At 40.9% G+C, this 26,179-nt stretch overlaps 1 protein-coding gene across 4 annotated transcripts in view; it reads right to left on the reverse strand.

Moving 5' to 3' along the window:
* Positions 1-915: 915 nt before the first annotated feature.
* Positions 916-26,179, reverse strand: part of nat16 (N-acetyltransferase 16) — a 36,304-nt gene continuing 11,040 nt past the window's right edge. For 2 of the 4 annotated variants that reach the window (XM_047604405.1, XM_047604484.1), the window contains exons 2-6: positions 19,090-19,275; positions 14,839-15,064; positions 12,849-13,073; positions 12,427-12,767; positions 916-11,602 (exon numbers count right to left, since the gene is read on the reverse strand). In XM_047604405.1, coding sequence (XP_047460361.1) covers positions 11,374-11,602; positions 12,427-12,767; positions 12,849-13,073; positions 14,839-15,064; positions 19,090-19,133 — 1,065 coding nt within the window. In that variant the 5' untranslated portion in view covers positions 19,134-19,275 and the 3' untranslated portion in view covers positions 916-11,373. Of the gene's footprint in view, positions 11,603-12,426; positions 12,768-12,848; positions 13,074-14,838; positions 15,065-19,089; positions 21,756-26,179 lie in introns of those variants that run through there. The other 2 variants (XM_047604334.1, XM_047604245.1) reach the window with 2 other exon arrangements.

Genomic DNA, 26,179 nt, shown 5'->3' on the forward strand with positions numbered 1-26,179 from the left:
ATTACTGATTACTCCTTTAAAAATAAAGTTAATTACTTATAAAATACAGGAAATCAGTTAAGTGACTAGCAACTAGTAGCAGTTTTATAACGAAGTTCATGTCGTTGTTTTTTGTTCTCTCTGGGAGGTGAACCTGTGACTCTACGGTCTCTTCGCCTCTAACAGCTACTGCAGAGATGGTATTTCCAGGTCAGGACGCTCGTCGCTCTTCTCCCTCCATTGTTGTTTGCGTTTGTGTCATTGCGTGGTATTACACGTGAGTTGTCCTCATGCTGAAAACGTGACTTGTCACATATGTGACGATGTGAAGTAAAAATATAAAATGAGAAAAATAGTAAGATACAGTATCTCGGATAAGTAACTTTAATCTGATTACTGGTCTGGAGATAGTAACGCGTTCAATTTTTTTTCCTGTTCAAAGATGATGCTTAGTTTTATAAGTCTTATGTCCTTCTAATCCAAAATGCCTTGAATAAATTAAAAATGCAGACCAAATGAAAGCTCGAGTCTCAGGAGGTTAAATGACTTCAGTGATTGTGATTGGGCCCTGTAAAGAAATTAAATTTAACTCTACCCTCATGCAGGACTTAACACCACCAGTATAGAGGGTATGCATTGAAGTCACTGCCGCCTGAGGCCACGCCCCCTGTGTGGCACAAACATGGTGAAATGTATCAGTAAATATAGAGAGACTGTGAAAAATGTGGATTATTAGATCAAATTAAGGACAATTGGACTCGACAATGATCCATACGAATTAGAATGGATTTGGAAACGTGGATTGGCCTCAGTTTCAGTTAGTTTTAAGTCGTTTCAGATGGAGAAGATGAAGATGAAGAACACTTTGGGGGATAAATGTCAGCTGCAAGTAAAAAAACAAAAACAAAAACAACAACAAACTGAAGACGGAGATACTTTAGTGGAGAACTGGGATGATTTAATACAAAATATATGTACAGGGAATGAGAATTGACAGGTTCTGGAAACGTTGGTCTGAATTAATACTGAAGATCAGTTCAGATTAAAACTGATTTGTGATCAACTTGTAAAAAACCCTGGTTCCTGTTACTGTCACGTTAAGTTAATTTTGTCTGTAGAAGAACTCTCTATATATTATTTTCCTCTTTTATATTATTCCTCTCAGGTCAGCTATCCAGAATATTATTTTTCGTTGGTTAAACGGCTTCTAGTCATTTTCTATACCATGGAAGAGAATATTTAAAAATAGAAGTGTAGAGCTCCCCCTGGTGGCTGCATTAAATGTCATAAGCTCCACCCCCTCTATGTTAGTGGGCGGGTCTAAAACACTAAAATACCAAATAATCCTTTTTCAAGGATAGTTTGTCATTTTAGGTAGCTAATATATTTTTGACGCATGTTCAGATGTAGTTTTTTTTTATTTGGATAAGTTTCGTTTTAGTTACTTATATGACGTTATAGAAACAGGATGTGACATAATGGCGACCACCAGTAGTAGCCAGAGTATAATTCAACATTTCCTTGTAACTGGTGGAGGTAGATCGTAGTATTAATTAAATGAAAACACGAGTGAGTGTGAAGGAAGTGTGGGCGGGGCATCGATATTGTAGCCCCGCCCCCAGACAGTACTGATCAGACTCTGGCTCCAAAGTCAGAAAATGGCGCCCGCCCGTATCCTCGGGAAAATAGCGTCAGTTTCGCTAATGAGAGCAAGAGTGGACATGGCGTTCATATTTATATACAGTCTATGCCCCCCGCCCCCTAATAAAAGCCAGACTATAGAAAAGGCGGCTGTAGTCATGACCCAGTAATAGTTCAAGACGGGGACTTCACTACTGTTTGAGGTTTATGTGCAAGTATATTTCTAATTTATTTAAAATCAAACCATGTTTAATAAGAAAAGCTTCAACAATCAAACTGGTTCAGAGAAAAGTTCTTTACAAGTACAAATGGATTCAATCCCAAATAAACCCGACTGTTTCATACTGATATTTTCTTACTTACACAGTATTTTTTACGACTGTAGGTCAGTTTACTTGTTCCATTGGATTGATCTAAATTCCTTCTTTATTTAATTTTGAAAATATTCGTTAAACTCTCTGTTTTATCCGGGTTCAAACTGTTGTTTAACGGTTGTATAAATATAAGAATGTGTCATTTGTGTTTGTGTAGAGGACACCTGAAACCGGTTTCTCGATGACTTCCAATTAATCGATGCACTTATGAAAGTATTTTGTACAAGTCTTCTGTTAACAATCTTAGGGTCGTGCTACAAAAATACTTTTAATATATCAAATGGTGGGAATGGAAAACTATGACGAGGTGGCGCAGAGGCAGCCGCTGGTACCGTAGGATAAAACCAGTTTGAAGGATCTAGAGGAGAGTCAAACAAGTGCTCAAGGATGCGTTTATGTTGGTGCTGATAATTCAACAGTTTGGAGAAATTAATAGTTTTTATGCTAGGCTACGCTAACGTTCTTAGACCTGACGCTGACTCTCGGCCTCCCAGGTGAAATCTGACCACATCTGTTTTACAGTCTGTGAAGCCTAGAAACAACTTCTTCTCAACTAATTGCAATCCACCGATCAGGCATAACATTATGACCACCTTCCTAATATTGTCTAGGTCTCCTTTACGCCTCCAAAACAGTTGTGGCTCAACAGAGAATGGACAAAGGCCTTTCAAGGGTGGAATTTTTATGTTTTATGGGTTGACGGGAGAGGCCTCTACAGTGGATCATCCCATAGATACTTGATCAGTGTGGGATCTAGTGAAATTGGAGGCCAGATGGGCACCTTCTTTGGTTGCTTATAAGGTGTTTTTTGTTGGCTGCTGACATCAAGTAGTACTATTGCTATGGGGTGGGGGGTGTCTGATCTGGTCTAGGTGGGTGCTACGTGTCTAAATAACCAGTAACCCACACGAAGGAATTCCAGGTCCGAAAGTTTTCCACACCGAACTATCACAAAACGATCAACATTATTCATTTTTTCCTGTCAGTGGTTTTAATGTTGTGGCTGATCGGCGTATATATTGCACACCTCCTTGCAGAATCCATGGGTAGGAAACTACATTTATATCAAATAATGTGACGCAGAAGCATCCGGATCAAATTTGACCTGGTTGGCGAAAGGTTTCGGGAGAAGCTAATTTGAGCTCCAGGTGGTGCCAACGTTTAAATATCAGAATAGCGGAAAAAGCCAAAGGTTTATGTGCTAGAACGACTTATACTCAAACCGTCGTGTGAGGTTCACGTTTTTGTCCAATCACCCCAAAAACCAACCCTACCTACAGCCGAACATGCAGTCTACTCTGTATGTAGGTACTTGTGTTCTAGCACATAACTTTTTCCTCAAACCCCAAATCTTTTTCTTTTTTTTTACCACATGTCTGCAGTGTATATGCTAAGCTACGCTAACCACACCCCCAACCCCTTTACCCTCAAAACACTGTTCCATTAAACACAAGGAGATCATTTTGAGAAATCCCCCAAACCCCCCAAAAAAATGAATTCTAGAAAAAGGAGAGAAATGAGATGAAAGAAAGCACACACTCGTTACTTGTCTTTACTTTAAGTACAACAAATGAGGAAGGTTTGTTCACGTCCCCACGCCTGGAGGGTCCCAGGCCGTGACAAAACAGTTACTACAAATGGAGCACAGAGAAAACATTTAACGTACACACACACACACACATTTTCTATTATCACACCGACTAGTATGAACTCTCGCAGTGCATTTATATTTTGAATGTAACGAGGCTAGTCTTCGAGGGAACTAGTTACTACAGCTGTTAATGAGGCGGATTAGAAAGGACAAGGGTTCCCCCAGAAAAGTAAAAGTAGAAAGTCTCAAAGAGTGGAATTACGTATCCACGCTAGCTAACTCGAACCTGCCTCCCTCTGTCAGTACACAGCCATTTCACTTCTTAATCTATTACTAGTTTCAGAGAATAAAATATAGCCTGGTATTTAATCCCTACTGTATACTGAAGAACAACAACAAAAAAAAAAGCTCTTTGTGAAATGGTCCAGTTTTCGGATGAACTTTTCTCAAACTTGACGGAGCTGAGAACACTTTGTTTTTTTTTCTCTGATGTTGATGCTACTTTACAGGAGATGGAAGCGTGTCTGTTATTGCCAAGGACAACTAAAGTGCATGCTGCTGGCTTAATGGCTTGTACAGTAGTTCATAAAACATACATTTAATATAATAACCTATCCCTAAAGGATTTGCAGCAGAATCCCGACATTTGTTTGCAATTTATTCGCTCGTATACCAAGTATACAATCATCACATTTTCTTTTTTTCAAAGTGCCAAAAAAAAGAAAAAAAAACCCAATTTCAAGGATACACTTATATAGCATTCAACCACCGATGACTTCACCTTGGACTTTTTTTTTTTTTTTTATGTTTTCTCTTGTGAGCTATGGGGGCAGCTGGGTAAAAAAAAAATAAAACAACAACAACAACAACACACATTTAACTTGAATACTAATGCTCATATTGTGAGTAAAAACCATAGACTGTGAGTAAATATGGACGAGAAAAAACTCCTTTAAAGTGAAGCTAAAGCAAGCAGAGCTCCCCCTGGTGGCTGGAGGCTGCAGTATAGGTCATAAGCTCCACCTCCTCCATGTTAGTGGATGGGACTTGGGCCAAATTATACAGTTTTTCGGGGTAAGTTTGGTTTTAGTTTGTTATTTGATGCAATAGAAAGAGGATGTGACCACCAGTTGCCATTCCAACTGCTTTGTTCTAAAATACTATTTACAAAAATAGGTACAGTGTATAATTCAACATTTCCTTGTAACTGGTGGAGGTAGAGCAGAGTTAGTATTAATTAAACAAAAACACAAGTGAGTCTGAGGGAAGTGTTGGCGGGGCATCATGAGTCTGTAGGAAATGTGGGCGGGGCATTAAGAGCCTGAGGAAGTGTGGGCGGGGCATAGTGAGTCTGGCGGAAGTGTGGGCGGGGCATCGTGAGTCTGAGGTTGTGTGGGTGGGGCATTGTGAATCTGGAGGACTGTAGGCGGGGCATCGATATCTCTGATAGCTCCGCCCTCTGACCGTACTGATCAGACTCCAAAGTGTCAAGATGACGCCCGTATCCCCAGGAAAATAGTATCAGTTTAGCCAATTAGAGGAAGTGGAGCCGCGTCATCCATATTCATATACAGTCTACGGTTAAAACTTAAAATTAACTCAAAATGTGCTGCTGTCGTGGATATTTTCCGATGTTTGCATCAGCAGGAAATTTGGCACTTCTTCTTCTTCTGAGATTCCCTCAAGCACACACTATTCATCCACATTCAGTGAAAAAATACTTTGCATAAAATAAAGAGGAACTACCGTGTATTTGTGCGCTATATACTGTGTACACAAGTCTGGAGTAAGCACAGACATGCAGCTATCAGGAAACTTTGGAAAACAAAAAAAAAATAAAAAACTTCAAGGCTGATTATTGAGGGTGCTAAAGACATGCTTTCTTTTAGTTGTTAATAAAACGTTTTTGTGTTTCTTTTATTATTATTCCCTCATCATCAAATACATCCTGTCAGCTGTATCGTAGCCGTTTATATTATACATGCCCTTTTATTTTTTTATTAGAAGCTAAACTCTTTGCAGGTCCATTAATCCTAAATCTCTACGGGGATACACTGAGCTGTCATGCAAAATCTGAACATTGTTCTTGCCAAAAATAAAATAAAAAAAGCCTATCACAGAGCTATACGAAGGGTTATTTTTATTTGCCAATAGAGCAACTCCTTAAGGTGAAAGTCAAACTAAATTCCTAAATTCCCAGATCCTAAATATATATCTGAGGGTTGAGGAGCAGAGGACAATTAACTTATTGCAAGAAACAGTTAAACCTTTGCTTGACTGCACCTTTATTTTATTTTTTTTTATTATTATTATTTTATACAAAAGGTCAAAGTGTTTCAGGCCAAATTCAAACTATTTATTTTCACTTGAGCAATTTTTTAAAATTTTATTTATTTTTTTAGAGAGAACATTTGCCACTCTCCTATACTGTGTGTAATCAGATCATCTACAAGGCAAAGGAATGTGGGAAGGCAATTTGCGCGTCGCTTCCTAATTGTGTTGTACTGCCGAAAAAGACGCCTTAGCAACCGTTTTCATAAAATTAGATAACGTGAAGGAAAAAACAAAAAACAAAAGAAATAAGTTAAATATTTAATTGATAAAACTATTTGCCCGATGGAAATGTTCAAAACTACAGATCTTATCGAACCTTTCTCGATTCACTAAAACCTAAAACACATAGAAACGTCACTGAGTTAGAAGCTAAAAAATATACACTTATGTAAACAGGAGAGTTATTGTTAATGTCATAATCTCTCGTACTCGACACTTTACCATCAAATGCAGACGTGTGGAGCTGCAAATTTTAAGTATCAACGTTGTACCGTTAACAAATAAATGCCATAAAAGTATTTAAAATCCAGTCGCGTAGGTACGACCGGCGCGTATGATGTACTAGAGCTATTAAAACAGAACTTATCATAATATATCATTAAACACGACAGAAAAAAAAGAAGAGTCGTTAGTTGTTTGTATCTGTTCACTTTCCAGGATTGGATCTTCACAAAAAAAAGCCACAGGTACAAACGTAAGGGCTAGGTCCCGATGCAGTTTGATGCAATAAGTTCTCGCGGTTCGGCCAAATTTCGTTGCAGTGTCTCATCAACCGTCACATTCCTGTCATAGTGTGTGTGCAGGTGTAGAGGAAGTGCATATATAAGGAAGTAGAGCGCACCGCTACCTAACAGACTGACCGTGCACTCGTGTAATTAGACAGCGTTGCTCATGTACCTAACCGGGGATGGCTCCCGGATGTCTCTTACTCTGGAGTTGGGAAAACAGAATAGATGAGAGGTGACTTTCTTTGGTTACAACCTATAGGTCTCTCTGAGTCAGACAGGAACCTAAAACACTCTTTACATGTACATTTAAAGGGAGGATTATATAATATAAAGAGTGCAGATGCTCCTAATGCAACTGGGGCATTTCATCGCTACAGAAGTGTGGAAGGTTTTAGTCCTGATGGGATTCACAGATCTTACTCAGCTCTAACAATGCCATTTACGGACTAATGCATGGTATCCCTTCACTCTACGCCTACGATACCTGTTTATTCTGCTATTCCAAGATGTAATAGAAGACGTGGGTCAGTATCGAACGAAAGCTTCGCCTTAAAGCTCAGCTTCCCCTTCAACAAGCCCTCAGACACTCGTACGCTACCATTTTTACACGAACAACATCCGAAGATACCCGAACTGCCTTTGCAAACCACTTTTTTTTTTACAGCACAGGACTATGACCTAGGACCTGGAGGTGTTTACTCTCTCATCCAGGTCACTGATTCCTGGTCTGACGATGCCATCGGGGTTAACTGTCCACATCCATGATTGAATCTGCACTGTTTCTCCTGAGCCTCTTTTCCATTTAGCAAATAATCCGAGCATCCAGATTTTTCGGTCTAAACATCACCCTCAATGACTTCCATGCAACAGTGAAGCATCCCAACAATGTCGCAAGTCGCCAAGGAGCTTCTCCTTGACAACCTCCGCAACATCTGCCAGGAACATAGGTGAGACTTCTTTTTGAGACCTGGTGGCTGTGTTCAGATGTTCCTCAAAGCTTCCCAGCATCAGGCCATTCCAGGTCTGCTTCTAAACACAATCTAAACCTGAGTTCCTGCACTATTTGCCAGTACCACTTGAATGGCATCTGAAAATCTCTCCCTACCTCCTTCAGGTCCGGTGTTGACTGGTGGGTTGTTAGGGAGCAATGACCTTTACACCATAGCTCCTGCCAGTCATTTCTGCAAAACAGGATTTGAAACTGGTCCAACTGGAGTCCATGGCCCCCTTGTGAGTTGAAGACCAGACAGAGGCCTTCACTACAGATAAGGGGTTAACCAGGTCTGACCCACCACACCTCTATTCACCACAGTGTCCAAGACATTACAGTACGACCATCGGATGTGTGGGAAATGGCAAGAAAGATGCGGTTATCATCTCTCTTCAATGTCTCTTCATTGGCTCCCCATAAAACCATGGTTTCTGAATTGCTGTAACTCACAGTGGTTTACACTATTGAGAAACTTCAACATGTGGCTGAACACTGGGAAGTTGCGCTTTTGCCTGGAAGACCTTCGTGACAACTCAAGGGTATAACTAGCTTCGTTTTTACCAACAAATTCATCCAAACAACTCTTTCTTTCTGGGTCTCCCCGGTCTTGCGTCATCATTACCGTAATGGCAGCTTCTTTTTCCAGAAAGTGCAACTTCCCAGTGTTCAGAATGGATTTTGTCCATTGGTGAGTTATGGTAATTCAAATACTGCAAAGGCTTAAAGGCCAAGCAGAAAGGGACAACCAAACCTTTAGCTATCAGGCTACCTTTCTGTAGTTAGGCCCAGTGACTCTGGACCCTTCCTCAGCCAAGCTCCTATAAGTCTAGGCCTCTTGGGAGCTTCCGATGATGCACTGAGCACCCATCCTCTACCCTTCTCTCTCTTACACCATATGCATTCATGTCCTACTACTGTACGACAACTTGCTATGAGTGTCTCTGGATCTGGACCTGCACAGGGACATGTTTCTCCTTTTTGGTCCCAACCCCTAAAACCTGCCAAGTGTTCACTGCTAACACTTACCGATTCCTACCTAAATGTTTTGCATAATTTGCCCGACCATATTTACATCATACCAGGAAACTCACTGACCTTGTTTCAATGTCCCTGTGCTCTCGTTAATTCAGTAGCCTTATGCACTAGCACATGTCAAAGCTTTTCTACAGTGAATACTCTGAATGCTGGCTCCATCTATTCATGTATTCCATATACTGATAGCATGCATCACTTACTAGGGGTTGGATAAGCAGCAGGTAACCCCCTATGACCACGCCATAAATCCCCAAACCTGCTCCCCAGGTGCCTTGCATAGCTGCCCACAGCTCCAAGTGTGCAAACTTAGACAGGTTGCACACCAAGAACTCATTTCTTTTCTGTGTACAGTATATACATGGTAAATTGACTTATTTAGATTTGATTATTCAGCTGCATGTATGAATGCTTCTAGCTGCTTCTGCTGCTTTCTTCTCCTACTCCCCTCCTACTCTCTTCTGTCCCATTGGCCAGTTTTTGTTTCGGTCCATCCACCTGGGTTGAACCATGTCAGCGACCATCTTGCCACCACCAACACCTTAGTGCTCGCTTTGGGGGCTTCTGTAAAGCATCTTGAGACAATCTAGATTGTCGCTATGTAAATGGATCAAATTCAGAGTTGAAATCTATCTTTGGCCTGAGGTGCTCTGGTACCAAGTACAATCATGGACCACTGCTGGGACAGAAATCCAACAACAAAATACCACTCTAGGCAACTCTGGGCAAAAGAAGAGATTCCAGCCCCTCTCCAGGAGATTTATTCCAGAAACCATGCTATGCCTAAATGTGGCCAGAGATGTGATATTCCACCTGCCTAGAAGCAGTCGGCATTGCCAGGAAAAAACACCGCTGTTCGGCCTGTGCTGCAAACCGCCCCAGTGCCTAATTCTACAGGTTGTGGGCACAAAGGGACAATTCTTTAAAGCTGCAATGTTTTCAAAAGGCTCATCCTGAAGAGGTGCGAAGGCAGTGTGGATCAGAAAAATGAGCAAAAACCTAGAAAATCAAGAGAACGCGGTAAGGTAAGTTTAAATGGAGCCAGATATTGTGCTTATGCCACGGGCACTAATCTAAGAGAGGAGATCTACCGCTGCTGCCAGCTTAGTTTAGCAGGTTAACATGAGAACATCTGTTAGTTATAGCACTAAACAGGACAATTACAACTGAGGTGGAAATTTCATTAGTTTAGACAAACCTATATTAATCTAATCATAGCACAAGAAGATGAAAAGTCGGAGGATCGTCAAAGTAATTACAGATTCCTTACTTTCACTGCCATCATGAGAACTATTTAAAAAAAAAAAATACAAAGAATCCCTCCAGCAGAGCACTGCACACAGAGGAAAGAATCCAACTATCCAGATGGACCGAAAGTTTACAGATTAAACCGCCGCCTGGAGCTGTGAAGTCTTCAGAAACCAATATAATCCGTGGTCATGGTTCACAATAGTTTTTGTTCACGTTTAGACGATAAACTGGAAATTAGTTTGCTGTAAAATGGCCAAAACTTATCGTTACACTGGTCTTTAACAACTATAGTCTGTGTATACTCAGACACACAGGGAGAAACTGTTTGGACATTTGTGATTTTGCCGTGAATTTGGATACTTCTTTGCTCATGAAAAGAAAAGAAAAATGGCTGGAGCGCCACTGGTGTCCCTCAAACCACCAACGGAACACTGGAAAGGGAAATGGAAAAATCATGCAGAAAGAAAAGCAGTGAAAGACTTTCACTGTGTCTCCACACCCTGAAAAATGACTCCAGTCCATTAAATTGAAGGCCTTTTACCTTGTCAACCCCCCCTTTGAGTGCCTGTACCTGTTTTTTTTTATGCTTTTTTATGTTTTTCTGCATGATTTTTCCATTTGCCTTCGCTTCTCTGCTGATATTCCTAATGTAATGCTAATAAAATACTCACCCATCGATGTTTGGGTGATGCAACCTGTGGATTACCCCATATTTGATCCTGAACTATTCCTTTTCATACGTATATAAACATAACCTGTCTGTGTAGCGTCAGTAAAGTGCCGTAAGTGTTTCGCTGATTTAGTAACCCCAACACAAATCCAATTATCCTCCCATGTGTTCACAATGGATCTGACAAACCTTGGCCCCCCTCCCTTCCAGACTGGGCCTATTTGTGTGTGGAATTTATTACAAACATTTGAGTGTGTTTTCAATCGGTCAATATTAGAGCCATGGTTACCGAAAGGTTTTATTTAACGCCCCCTTTTGTTTGTATTTTGGGGACAGATTTTTTTTTTTGTTTGTGTGTTTTGTTTTTTATCGTCTTTACTTTATTCTTTTTATTCCTAAGCTATTTTTTAGTGACATATGGCACAAGAATAAAGTTCTTTTCTATTCTATCATCAAAACTACAGCATTAAATGTGACGTATGAACACCTTTCTGATGCCAATTGACTTGTAGAATCTTAACGCTTGTCCAATAAGGCCTGTTGTAGACCTTTTGTAGTTATCAACATTTTAGGATTCAATGCAGCTGCAATTATCTGTGTGTGTAAAAAGAATGTACTGGATTCTTTGACGTTTGCTTAGTAGAAACTACATTTTGTTTGCTTGGTTTCTTTGTCCCCAGTACAGAGGACTGTGGTTTTCTGTTAAGTGTAATTGAACTGTGTCCATTCCTTCTTGACCCTCCTTCTTCTTCTGCTCCTTTCCATCCACCCCCCGCCCGCAACTAGACGACATCCGACTCCACCACACATTGCTCGGTGTACTCTTTCACCAGCTCCACGCCCAACGTATTGTTGCAGAAGTCTGCCATGGGCCTCCAGAGCGGCGGGTCCAGGAAGATCTGACACATCACGTGACCTTTCAAGTTGGCGGTGTGGCGCTGCAGGTGGCACAGGAACTGCTGCCGAGCCAGGTTCAGGTCTTTACCAAACATGTCAATGTTCAGGTAATACCTGGTTAAAAAAAAAAAAAAAAAAAAAGTGCATGAGTTTGTTATTTGATGAACCTAGAATTGTTGCGCTTCCTGGTGCATCAAAAGAAGCTATAATATACATAGAACAATGTACATCAATCTGGCATAACATTATGACCACCTATTTAATATTGTTTAGAATGTAAAATATTGTGAAATGTCACAAATACTCAAGGATTAGTTTATAGGGTCAACTCACACGAGACATTTACGCTGTGAATGTCTCGTGTGAGTTTCACACAGTGCTGGCATTCACTGGCGAAACAGATAGTTCAACACTTTTAGGATATTATTAGTTTTTATGCTATGCTACGCTAACGTTCTTAGCGGCCAGTCCTCTAACCATGCAACTTTTGTCATTCTGGGTCAAATCTGACCAGGTCTGTTTGTCAATCTATAAAAGTCTAAAGACAGCTTCTTCTCAACTACTTAGTATGCACCGATCAGCCACAATATTATGACCAACCATCACAATATTGTGTAGGTTTCCCTTTCCCTGTCTCCAAACCAGTTGTGACTCATCGGAGAATGGACTTGGACTATCTGAGGGTGTCCTGAATGTTGTTAGTGTTCCTAAAGCGTTTTTGAAGGAACGAAGGAATACCTAGTTTGAATGTTTCCAAGCAGAACGCTGAATTGTCACAAAATGGTGAATGTTATTCACTTCTCCTGTCAGTGGTCTTCATGTTGTGGCAGATTGGCTTACTTTACTCTACATTTTACTAGGTACGGTAGTTGTCTCTGACATAACTGTCAGAAATCAATAGAAGAAGAATTTAAAATAAAAGAATTTATGACATTTACCAGTCATCTCCAATGGGCACCCTGAAAGGGAAGGTGCAGAGGCTCGCCACGGTAGGGTTGGCCACATCATCCACCATCCAGTCAATTTCCTTCTTTAGCAGTATGGCCATGTTACTGGGCATAAGCTTGAACGGCTGCCAGTCCTGAATGATGGTGGCATTAGGAAGGACCCCCTGCATCAGGTCAGTGGTCAGATAAAGCCGGTGGATGGCTGTATGGTCAAGACGCACTGGAGGAGGACTGGAGGAGTTGCCCAGAGGGGATTGGATGTCTCCACCCAGGCCAAGTTCAGACAGGTGGAGCTTGAGGTCTTCAGCTTTGAAGCGTACCAGCAGAATACCCTTTGGAAAGAAAAGCTAATGTTTAGGCTCAGTAAAAACAACAACTGATATAAAGACTAATAGCATTTTTGTTTTGTGTACCTGCTTAGTTATGATGCGATACTTCTGAAAGTCCTTGGGTCCAAGCTGATCATCACGGGTCAGGCGGGTCACTTTGACTTCTGGGTACTTGGATTTGACGAGTTCGGAGCAGAAGCGCAGCAGAACTCCAGCTACGCCCTTACCTCTTTCCTGAGGGGCCACACGGAGTCCTTCCACCAACATTGTCTCGCCATTGTCAATCACACACACGGACTCCAGAGCAATCTATCAAGCACAACAGACAAGATGGAGGAAGATGCAAGACAAAAACAAAACACTAAGCAAAATAAACTGGCCATCTAAGCCTATGTGACAGCAGAATAAGTAATGTACAGGCACTTGGTCATTTGGAATTTGTGGTGGGTTTCTGCTATCATGTTTTGGTTTAAAGATCTTGAATCTTAAGCTAAAGCTCTAGCATTAGCATTTGGTCATAAAGCGAATGTGGATAAAAATTGTCCTTCGGAGCATAGCTGGGCAAGTTCTTGGAAACGTTGATAGGGGCTCAGCCATTTGGATTTGAATACCTGCTCCTTGAAAAACTGAGTCAAACTGAATCAGCAAAGATCAGTGCTTGACTTTGTGGTTGTATCCACATCTGTACGTGTTGTACACTTGGGTGAAGAGACGCCTCCAGGATGCATTCAGAGGAAGGTTGGGAACATGGAATGCAAATGTTTAAAAGTTTAAGTCGCAAGACCTTTCTTCAAAAGATTGTTTGTGCTGGAGAAGGAAGCCTGAAGAAGGCGGTCTTTCAGGCCTGGTCGGCCCAAGGGGTCTCCGGAAAGAAGAGACCGGTATCATGAGGCCACAGGGAAGCAAAAGCTCGGGTGTGGAAAGAGAACTTTGACCCTGCCTTCCTTGTCCATATCACTGGAAGAGATTGTTGAGGTAGCTAAGAAGCTCTCCAGTGGCAAGTCATCAGGGGTGAACGAGATCCTGAGGTCTGGGACATTCTAACTATCAGGGTATTACACCTCTAAAACTCCCTGGGAAAGTTTATTGCAGAAAGTCCGACTGAACTTATGATTCAGGAAAAGCAGTGCGGATTTTGTCCTTAGGGAGTGTCATGGGGGTTTTATAATTTTGTGGGGGTTATCCGAGGGAAGGATGGGGCACCATTACTGTTGGTTCGGTACGGGTGCTGTTACAGATCATCATGGTGATGAGAGAGCTGATCTGCAAGGCAAAGCTTTTGATTTACCAGTTGATCTACGTTCAGACCGTCACCTATGGTCATTAACTTTGGGTAGTGACTGAAATAAGGTTCCTCTGTATGTAGGCCGAGCTCAGCCTTAAAGATAGGGGGAGGAGCGAATGTCAGGGTAGAGTCAATGCTCTTTTGTGTCAAAAGAGGCCAGCTGAGATGGTATGGGGGCATCCTCAGTAGATGTGCCTCCCTTTAGAGGCTTACTGGGTAACGCCAACTGGGAAGAGACCCCAGAGTAGAACCAGAATTCACTGGACAGGTGATATATCTCATCTTGCCCGGGAACGCCTCAATATCCCCCAGGAAGAGCTGGAATGTGTTGCTAGGGAGTGGGACGTCTGGAATTCCTTGCTTAACCTGTTGCCACCTCGACCCGATCTTGGATAAGAGGAAGAGAATGTACGGACAGATGTCCTCCATCTTTCACTATGTTTTTTTTCTTTTTCTTTTATGCAGTTTCGCAAATGTTTCCTTTTTGACCTTTTAATGTTCTCCATCCAAACACGAGAAGCTGTGACCTCTTCTTTTGCTGTCAGGAGATTAACCATCATGTTTACTATTGTGCACGTTTGAGAAGTACCATTCCCACTGATTCTTGAGATTTGTTGTGTGTGCTCTTAGCTGGCTTTTTGTTAGGAGCTGGATACATTTAAATCACACTTGTGAGGTCAGGAACCATGGAGAGCTGTATGCAGGCTGCTGAATAGTCAGTAAATCTCCCTAAAATGTATAGCCACTCTTTAACCCATTAAGAATTTACCAGACGTGAGTTTAACTTACCACTTTCCCCTGTTTGCGAGCCAGTATAACTGTTCGGTTGGTCTCCTGCAGCCAGCTGGTGTATCTAGTGGGAAGATAGTCAAGACCGCCGTAGATGTCCTGGCTCATGGCCATGATTTCATCAAAGTCCTCCTCAGTGGCTACAGCAAACTGAAGGCCTGCCTGGGACAGGGCCTCTGGGAGCAGGGGCATAGTCAGGCTGGTATCAATCTTCATCTTGAAACAACTGATGAGATAGAAAGTGAAGGAGAGATTATAGTGGATTGTTGTTGTTGTTTTTTTTGTGTGTTGTTGTTTTTTAGTGTTTCAGAACAGGACGTCATCCTCAGCTTGCCCAAAATAACCAGGCGTCCTTCATTTTCTTGAACCATTCTTCGCAGAATCACCATGATGTACCACAGAGGAAAAAAATGATTATCACCCAATCACCTGTTAGAAACCACACAAAGTCAAGTGAAGCACATTACCAGTCCCAAAGCACCGATTAAAGAGAGAAACAGACAGAAAGATGGGACAGCAGACACATGAATTGTAAGATTGGCACATATCTTGATGTTTATTTCTCATCCTATAAATCCTGTAAATCACCACACCTTCGCCCTCTTAATTTCACTCATACTCTTCATTGCTTGGGTTCCAAAAACACTTCACAAACCTGTCATATAAAAGTGTGTAGGCACTCAAATGGGCTGTGGATCCTTGCAATGGGCACACATTATTGTTCAGGAAGCAAGCAAAGTGTTGTAGAAGCTAGCAAAGACTGAATGTTATACAGTATCTAAAAGAATCACCAACCAACCCCTCTCAGAGTGCACTGACACCATTCGTTGGGTCTCTACACTGAAGAAAGCAAAAACGAGTTTCTTGCCCTCGTAGAAGATTTTCTCATTTAATCAGTCAGGATACAATGCTTTAACACATTATCCAGTACAAAATGATCAAATAAAGTAAAAAAAGAAAGAAAGAAACATGCAATATAACAGAAAGAAGCCATACAAAAAAAATTCATACAATATGATAAAGTGAAAGAAAATACAATCATTTTGATAATGTACAAAAACATATAGGTAGGACTGGGTATAACATCTCAGCTTTAAGCACTTTCTTCTATTTGTTACATAATAAATAACAACCTGCATTTAAACTTTCCTGCTTAAAGAGAGGAATCTGGAAAAAAAAATGCAATTTACATTTTCCAAACGGCCCAGAACGAGGGCAACACCGCCACAGAAACACAAACATGTCCAAGACCAATCTGACTGCAACCACAAATTACTTTACAGACACATTAGCAAGGAAACTTTACTTTACCCCTGTAGGCTACCAGCCATGAAACATGCATGAAACATGAACACTCAAACATCAGCTGCAATACTCTGATAAAGACCTAAAATGATATTAAACGAGATTAAAGTGAGTCAGCAGGTATACCGACAAAGAGAAGGCAAACTGTCCCAACACATAGCAATTAAGCTAGTCACAGACCGTCCCTGTCTATTGAGGCAAAGAAATTCAGTCTACCTTGGGCTACATTGAGGCTTCTGCTCAACAGGGTCCCAAGCTCTGCTAGAAAGACTAAAACTACACAGAAGCAAAATGACACCAACAACTCAACAAGGAAACCACCAACTACCAACCTCTCTCTCCTTGAATTTAGACCTTGGTAACATACATAGAAGACGTCAAGAGACTGTCCCTGTCAACCATGTTCTCAACTACTAGAAATTTTGGAAAAGGCATTTTTAGCCGAGAGTAGCACTTAGGCAAAATGTGCAGGAGCATGTCTTATTGGCAGTTACTGCGTTTCCATTCCCCCTAGAAATGCGCAAAACCCAAATAACACAATAATAATAATAAAAAAAATGGTAATGTTAACACCTACATTTCTAAAAACCTCTCAGAAACACTTTTACGCTCTCGTGAGGTGGTTTTTCAGAAAGTTGGCGCAAAAGTCCAATGGAAACATGGAGATGACACAGTTCAAATCCATCTTCCTCACCTTCAATGGTGCAATTGAAATTTCAGAAATATCGCTTTTATTTAGCGAAAGAATGGAATGGAAACGCAGCTAGTGATATAGAATATACGGGCAAATCCAAATGAGTACTAAGCAGCAAAACTTTGTGCAAAGTAATCAACCTCATCAATATACAAAATAATCTGGAATCAGTGACATATCACTGACTTGTGTTATTCTGCTGAATAACCAGTTTGATGGGTTCTAAAATTTGCGTTCACACAATGTCAGGGTTGCAGTGTGTGTTTAAAGGGAACGGGGCTTGAAGGCTACATGGATGGACAGCAGGTACATCTTCAGTGTCACGCAATATACAAAAAAGCCTGGATTGCCTGATAGTCTATGCGGTTTCTGGAGTAGATCTTCACAACTCTTCTCACCTTTGAGAAACAAAGACCTGACCTGCCATACAACTCAGAGTCTGTCCCAATTAGACCAAGTTAACCAATTTAATTTGCGTTGGGTCATTTTCTTTTTTACTGCAGGGAATACCACTGACCTAACCCTTAACCCTAACCCTAATCCTTAACCCTAAATGTGTGCAAATACTCCACTAAAGATGAATCCCATACTACTATGACATGTAAGTCCTGAAATACAACTAAAGTACTACTGTACAAGTACCACTGCAATGCATATGAAAAGCAGTTCACTAAAGATCCATCTAAACTATCCCATCTAACAACACTCTGTGGAGTAGTATTTAATACTAGTAATGGTGCTGGGTTGCTGCCTGTTTTTATACAGGCTATACATATCTGCAGCTCACAGTATGTAGCACACCAGCTGTCTGTTCTCGGCATATGTATTCAGGAATATAGATTTATTATTTTCTACTGGGTTTTATTAGTCAGCTTTTAGAATTGTAACACATGCAGCCCCTCATCACAACTGTGTGTTTTGAGGCAAGAGACAGTAAACTTTGAACGAGAACAAAAACACACTGTGGCTGCTCGTTAATTGACACAATCGACACATCCTGCTGTCGCCGTGTGTTTGAGAAGCACCACAGACACCAATTTTCTTGCAAAATCCACAAAAGTCTTCAAGAGACATGACACCACAATCAGTCCACAAAAAAAAAGGCTTAGAAGAAAGCGACAACAATCTGATCTGTGATCCACAGGGTGTAACTCGGACAAAAGCCTCTGAGGTGGCCTGTTCACATACAAGCTACAACCTTTTCCCACACATTTCAGTGTAACACAAAAGCAAGTTGCATGTCTCTTGCTCTTGTCTTAGCTTCTTATACCCGAATGTACCAGACTAGAGTGAGGTGTACAATGGAAGCAGCGAATTGTGTAAATACGACAATTGAAACTTGAGGCTGCACTCACTGACGTAGAGTCTGGAGTTAATGGTTAAACATCTGCAGTTGATCTGGTGTATAAGACAACCTTGGCAACAATCCTCTGACTGGCTACACTGATACGAAGCCACTCCTCCATAACCTGCTCGTTTGTGTGTCACAGGGTAATTATCGGTTTGTTGAGGCCAACACAGAAATGCGAGACATGTCCTAATAATCTATCAATGAGCCATGTGAGCTGAAAGGGAATTTGCAGTCAAAACACTGTCTGGTCAAAGCAGACACACACATACACACACTGTGAGCGCTGGTATTTTTCCATCATGCTTTGATGCTTCGAGATGATCCCACCAGGCTCGGCTGGATAAGTCCAGTCCTGCCAAATGACAGTGATGCCTCTTTTTTTTTTCTGTGTGTGTGTTTTGTTTTGGCGTTTCTGCCTCCCCCTTCTCACACACTCATTGATTCATTCTCCTTTTTCACTTTCTCATGCTCGTGTTTAGCTTCCTCTCTTCCTCAGCTGGCAGTGCACTCCAGACAAAATGGAATTTGGCAAGTTTGCAAAGACTTTTTTTTTTTTTCGAGCTGCCGCCCGAATGCGCGGCTGTGAGCAAATGCTCGCCGCGGGATTGGAAGTCTGGTGGTGTTGGCGGTGCCCACGCGGGATAAAGGATGCACAATCATGGGGAACAAACACGATCAAACGTAGCTTTCTTCTTTTGTTTTTGACACTACGACACTTTTGCTGTCAAGCACACCTGGCTAAATTTCTTTTTTTGTCTCTGCAAAGAGAACAAATACAATTTCATTTGGAGTTTGCCGCCAGCTGTCTTTGACTCCCCCACACGTATACACAGAATTGATAGGACCAGCAAAAAGAACAGGTTTCTCCAGCCTCTGAATAGTACAAGTACAAGGAACACACCATGTCTCCGGTAGATTATCCTGTTGGTCAAGTGGTGAGAACATGGGGCACCAAAATCATTCATGTCTCCTGGGTAGATCCTTGGCTCCAGTGCTTCATGCCAGTAGGCTCCATGTTGACGTATACACACTAGCATATCACTCTGTTGCACGATTGCAGGCTCCATTTTTCCCACGTAGCCCCCGCCTATACATAAAACAAACCATTGACAGACAGGCACCAGAAAATGATTAGTAGGTGAATCTGTCAGGAACCACTCTGTGCTTGTTGGCATCAAAACAAGACAAATGTGCTTTGGCATTACCGCGTCCGTCTGCAGGGTCGATTATGCTTCAAGCAAATGCGTGTGCATTGCGTTGCGGCATAATTACCCGTTCTTTGGGCGCTGTATCGTTCTGAATTCAAGTCATATTCTCCTTTGACTTTGAATAAGCTTTTTGCCGTTGGGGTATTTTCCCCTACCCAAATTTCGGTATCGGCGTAGGTATCGGTATTGGCATCAGTACGGGGTGCACAGCTTTCTCAGGGCTAATTATTTCAAATTTGGCATTGCTGCAACAGAAACGCACTTTTCGGGGGGACACATAATGCACATAAGCTTTTTGGCTTTGGTGTATTAGCGTCTCAAATTTCGGTATCGGTATCGCTGTCGGTACAGGGTGCACGGCTTTCTCAGGGCTAATTATTTCAAATTTGGCTTTGCTACAACAAGGACACACTTTTTTTGTGCGGGGACACATAATGCATGATCTTTGTTTTGTTCTTTGTTTTTTTGTTTTTTAGGAACATTCCCAACGCAGTGCCAATAGGACCAAAACTCCAAAAACATTAACGGTCTTTAACACCTGTGTCCAGTAACGTTAATCTGTGAACTTATTCTGTTTGTTTGTTTTTTTGTATGCATCTACCACAAGGGCTTATTAGTATAGAATTTAGATTAGGTTTATGTTATTAATTAAAGAGGACGTGAAACAAACAGAACAGGCACTAACATAGAACATGTGCGCATATTTTAAACATAATACTGAATTAAAATGTGGAAACAAAAGAAAAAAATCAACCATTTTAAAGAAAATCGTCTTTTTAAATTCATTTCTGATACGGTTTGTGGCGCCATCTCTATTTTACGTCACTCCCTACATCATCGGATGGGTTAGTTGATTTGGTCGTTAGTGAGGAAGATGCAGTTTAGGGAAAAAATCTGTCAGAAAATGAGGCAGATTTTTAAACCAACTAACCCAATGGCCTTCGCGATTGAGCCATCGATTATTGGTGTACGTGCTCGAAAGTTTAACACCAGAAACCCTCAAAACAGAAATGGAAGTGTCAAAAAAGGACTCAGTGATGAGTAGCTCCACCATTCCTTAACCCTAATCCATTCTTAATTCAATCAGTTCAATGTTTGCTCCTGCTCCATTTCTTCTTTTTGCATTTTGAAGCTCTACTTAGAAACTTCTTCAGATCCAACAGATCCTTCCTTTTGAGTGCAGCTAGCCAACGGTGGAGAACAGGTGGTGGTGTCAGTGGCAAATGATGGAAATGAACAGGTTTCTCCTCCCAGTCTTTAACTTTATAAAACTCCTACTGTGACCATCCAGGAGCAATGCAGAACATTCTTCCTTTAATTGGTTTTGTAACCCGCTCCTCTTTCCCTGTCATTTTCATGTTTTGCGTGTTTGTAATCAACTAAGTTTAAACTTAAATGGCTGGATTTTAAAATTCCTTTGGCCGTCAGTGTTAAAATTTAAATAATCTTTGTAGTATGAAAGACCGTCTTTAAATTATCAGAATTACGTTTGGTGTTTCATTTCTTCTTTAAATAGTATACAGTTTGAAGTGATAAAATATGTACTTAAATAATACCGTAGGTGTAGGAATATCTAAACCAGAGATGACAGTAGTTACCAGTAAGGTAACCATTGTCATCCACCAAATATCTTTGAGAAACCTGATTTGTTAAAATTTAAAATCCCAATAAGTCACAATGGTAATTACCTTTACGTACAATTCCACCCATTTCACATGAAATTAAGTCTATTAATCTTACTTAACCAATTATATCTTTTTAATTTGTGATTTAAATAATATTTCCACAGGTGAAAGGAAGTGAATTATAATTAAAAATAATAATAATCAGTGTGTACCCATGCTGCCATTAACCAGTTTGATTGGGGGAAGACTTAATCAATTACTTTTGATTTAGAAATGTGTTTTAAGACATGCTCATTTTATCTGGGAGCCGGCCCCAGCCCTCGTACCCCAACCCGAAGAAAAACATAACTCTTTGTCACAGTTTGATTCATTTGCTCCACTTGCATTTGAGTATGATTATTTTAATTAAGCCCGTTGGTGTGTGCGTGGAGTCAAAAGGAGGTCGGCAGGGTTGATCAGCAGTATCATCAGTTTCACAGGCTCTGGGGGTGTGACTAAAAAGGGCATTGATGCCCTACTCAGGAATCAGAACTGTGAACCACCACTATCCCAATTATTCTGTGAACACTCATGCCCCAATTTCTTTTTTTTTCTCTCTTTTTACTTTGAATATAGGGTGTTTTTCCGTACCACCAGCTTGGGTTGCGTTCCAGATCTCAGAAGTCTGCTCAAAAACTCCTAATATACCATGGAATACGGAAACAACAGGAAAAAGGCTGTTGATTTTACACAATCCAAGCAAAGTGTCAGGATAACCATTACCACCCAGGTCATGTTAATCCAAAAGACGTTTAAAAAAAGGCAACTGGACTTGTAGAGTAGCTACGACAAAACGTCTTCTCAAAACTCTACGAGTCCAGTTGCCTTTTTTAAAAGCTTTTTGGATTTGAAGATTTCATACTACGAAGGCTGACGTTGTGAAATGCATATGCATCCATTATCACAAATTCAAGCAACAAAAAGAAAGCCTCAATAACCCCTAAACTAAATCTTGTTGCAAATGGGCGTGGTTAGTGTGGTAAAGCAGAAGATGCTAGCAGCCACTGTGTGAGCTGCCAGATGCTAATGTTAAAATTTGGACCCCCAATCTTGGCTTGGTCCAACGGACGTGGTCGTCAAAGCCGGTTTTTAGGGGTGTTCAAGCACACTCACCACTAACACATACAGTCATTACCCCAAACTTTTACTGTTGTTGTTGTTCAGTAGGAGTTTGCTAGCTGACGTTTTTAATCTCTCTCTGGTAAGCTAATACTGCAGTTTGTCAATCAACCACTGTCAACAGTTTAGACTGGAGCTGTTGTCGTGTTATTAAGCTTTTGGTAGGAATATGTGTTGATGTTAAAGCCAAGGTATAAGCTAAACAGACTTGGCCGAGAAGGACCGTAAACCAAAGCAGACTCCAGCACCGAGCTGTGACGTCAACAAGAATGAAAAAGGTGAGGTGGAATAGATTGGAGTCTGCAGGGTCTGTTCAGTCCAGAGACAAAGGCAAAGTCTCTTAGGCAGGGTTGCCTGTCTTTATTGACCATCATATCCTTGTTTTTTTGTTTTTACTCTGACCCTAGAGTCGCCCCTGTCCTGACATAAACTGCAGTGGGAGGGGCCTATGAGGACTGCCTCAGAATATCGGTCAATTTTTCCAAACAAGCAAATGAAACTAAACTCCTTATTATCTACTATTTCATTGTTTAAAAGGCTGATGTGTCCTGGCCAAGGAGGAACTGGTACAAGTGGCAATGGCACAGTCACAGGGCTCAAGTTACTTCAGAGAAAAGGGTTTTGTAAATCAGTTTAACTCAGTTTAATTTTCATCAATTGGCAAAAATTGTTCCGGAAAAGTTGTCTCCTGGATTTCTACGTTGTGGATTCCAACCTTTATATTGAAAGTGTTTGTTTATGGGAGAAAGCTTGTTCCCAGGACTAAACAATATCCATTAACAGCTATAGATTTAAATAGATTCAATATAAGTGGTTAATGAGAACCTATATTCATCCCAGACACCTGCAGGAACCAAGAGAGGTACCTTGATTCATGGCTGTATTTGGAAAGGCGAATGTATACAAGAATTTTGGAGAAGGGTAATTAACACAATCTCCAATATTATAGACAAAGAAATCCCAGTGTGCCTGGAGATCTGTATGATGGGTCTTATTCCAGAAACCTTAGCTCTTGGAACTCGTGAAAGTAAGCTGGTGAATAAAGATAAAGCGTCTTATAGCCAGACATCGTCCATGGTTGAATTCATGGATTGGACCTTCTAAAAGATATGAGATTCATTCCTCCGATTTTTACAATCAAGGCCTGATATCTCATCAACTTTGGATGTAACCTACAAAGTGAGACCATACCCACCGTCTCTTTTCTAATTTTGACATTTTCAAGTCACCATTAGTTACATATCATCTGTCAATTATTTGTTGGTCTGCAAGTGAGAACCCTTTTCTTAGGACTGGTGTTTGAGGGTGGGGGTAAATCGGACTCTGGGTAAGTTCACCATTGGTGATCATATTGTCTTGGGGATTTCAGTAAGAACCTTGGGGGCACAAAAACCCAAACAGGAAGTGGGACAATGTGTTTAAATGAGAACCACAAAACATGAAATGGTTATCTTCTTCATCATTAATCAGTTGCAAAAGAAAAATAATGACTTCAGGTTTTTTTTCAGTCCTTCAACTGGCGACAGTTTTAGTTTCCCCCTCATGGGAAAATTGGATTTTCTGCATTTAACCCATCCATTGGTTCCCACGGCATGCAGCACGGAGCAGTTTGAGGGGGTTAGGTGCAAGCTTAAGACATTTCAGCCATGGACATAACAAGGGGCTTACGCTTGCTACTCTGACCATTACTCATTCTCCAGTGATAGATGGTTATGTTTCAACAAAAGAATTTTCTAAACCAAATAAGGTTTTACAGAAAATAAAGAAATGTAATAAAAGCTAGCACATCTCAAAGTTCTTCCTTAGACGGTCACAAATTTTTTCTAATCTTAAACATTTTAACGACAGTCGTCCTTAATTATAGTGTTGCGGTATGAACTGTATGTATATCCATCACACACTTTGTTAGTGTATGCGACTCATCAGAGAATGGACATGGGTGTTCTGAGAGGGTCCTGTGGTGCTGTTAGTGGGTCCTATGGGTCCCAAGGGAGGGGTCTCTATGGTGGATCATCCTACAGATACTTGATCAGTTTGGGATCTAGTGAATTTGGAGGCCAGGTGATTTCACCTTGTGATGTTCTTAATGTTTTTTGTTGTTGTTGTTTTGTTTTGAGTTTTTCTAAAGTGTTTGTGTGTGTATGTGTCTGCCTCAGGCTGTATCCTGCTGGGGTTTGAGCTATATTTGTAGTTTGAAGTGACATTTATTTTTTCCCATAAATTACATCTTTGCAGCAGACGCACCTCCCACATCTTAAATTAGATGTGTTCTCATTGGAATCATACTTTCTTACAAGGTGAAAAAGAAGATGTACATTGTGTGTTGATGATTTATTTTAGATGAGATACACATTAATGGATTCAACAGAGAAATTAGTCTTTGTGTATGTGCTTGTCAGGCAGAAGAAAAGCCCGAAGTAACTGACCTACTAGCATAACTGTCGTTCACATTTACCATTAGGGATTAACCCTGTTATTATTTATCTTTGGGGTCAATTTGATGTTTAACATCTCTAAATATATGATTAGCAACATTTTTTTTGGTTCATATTTAATGACTTTTCCCAATTTAATGGCCCCGACATAACTTGATAATAGTTTTTCAGTCCAATTGTTATATCCAACAACAATATGTACTTAGACTCTATATAACGTCACTTAAACATATCTCTTTCAAATTTAAGGTCAGTCAGTGAGATTCGTGTAACAGGTGTTGTGGTTGGACACGTGGGGTGAGGGGGTTAGCTTCATTTAAAGAGCTATTTAAGTAGTCAACAAACTAACATAAAGGACCTGACACATACACTTTGGAAAAGTTTTCAATTGTAATAATTGTCTAGAGGTTTAAATTGACCCTAAGGGATGAATAGTGTTGATAGGAGGGTTAAAGTGGCCATCTAATTCTCAGCTACCATTTTAGCTCCGGCTAACAAGCTAAGCACTACCCATGGTGCTAGCAGTCGGCCCACGCGGTGGCCTCCCGGTTGGATGCTAGTTGTTCCACCTCACATTGAATCCAGGGTTCTAAATTAAAACCCGCAAACTGGCAAATGTGAGTTAAAATTCATTTTGGCCGGACTTAATAAAAACATACTTGCCAGTTTGGCCGGTGATGCATGAGGCAATCAAATCAGTCAGAGTCGCTCTGCTGTTCTCGGTCATTTGTCCCCTAGGTAGCACTTCCTACATTTCCCATGTACACTGCCATAATGCTATGTAATAATGTATCAGATACCCATCAGCTGCACGTGGGCACACTACAGTCTGCAGTGCAACCAGCGCAAGAAACCAGGGAAATTAACAGTGTGTCCACCAGAAAACACAAAGAAGAAGAAGAACAAACAGACTCGGAGCTAGAGCAGGGAGTATAGCCTTTAAAGAAGAGGAGGGAGCTAGCTAACAAGTAAAGGTAAACTGAATGCGGTGGTGGTTGGGACAGACGTCTGGAGACGAGAATATCAGGGCATGCGAATCGAGTTCGTGTATGATCACGAAAATGTCGTCATGTTTTGCGATCATGATTAGACCCGACCATAAACAATTTTGTGGTGGGGACTAATCATTTTAAAGCCGAGGCAGTAAAGGAGCAAGTGTTTGCACTCTCTGTGTACGTTTTTGTTGTATTTATTACACTTTATGTGCATGTTTCGTGCCAAAAATGTTAAGAAAATGATCAAATGCATTCAGTGACACTCATAATCTCTCTTATTTGCACCGCTTACAACCGGCTAGTGGAAATTCTGATTGGCTTGTGATCAAAAAAAGTTAATTTAGAACCCTGGTTGAAAAATGGATGAGTTTTTGAAATCATAAGATACAAATTCGTTCAGCGTTTTGAAAAATTGTTAAAAGACTCTAGATTTAGTGTTTCGAAGCTTTGGCTGGAGTTTATCCACTGAGGTGATGGAGGCTGGAAACATTGCGCTGGTCGTCATGATAAAGGAGGACATGCTTCACCTCCAGCTTCTATGGCATGATCACATTTTGGTCTTTAGCAAAG

This window comes from Mugil cephalus, chromosome 1, assembly GCF_022458985.1.
Source record: "Mugil cephalus isolate CIBA_MC_2020 chromosome 1, CIBA_Mcephalus_1.1, whole genome shotgun sequence".
NCBI lineage: Eukaryota > Metazoa > Chordata > Actinopteri > Mugiliformes > Mugilidae > Mugil > Mugil cephalus.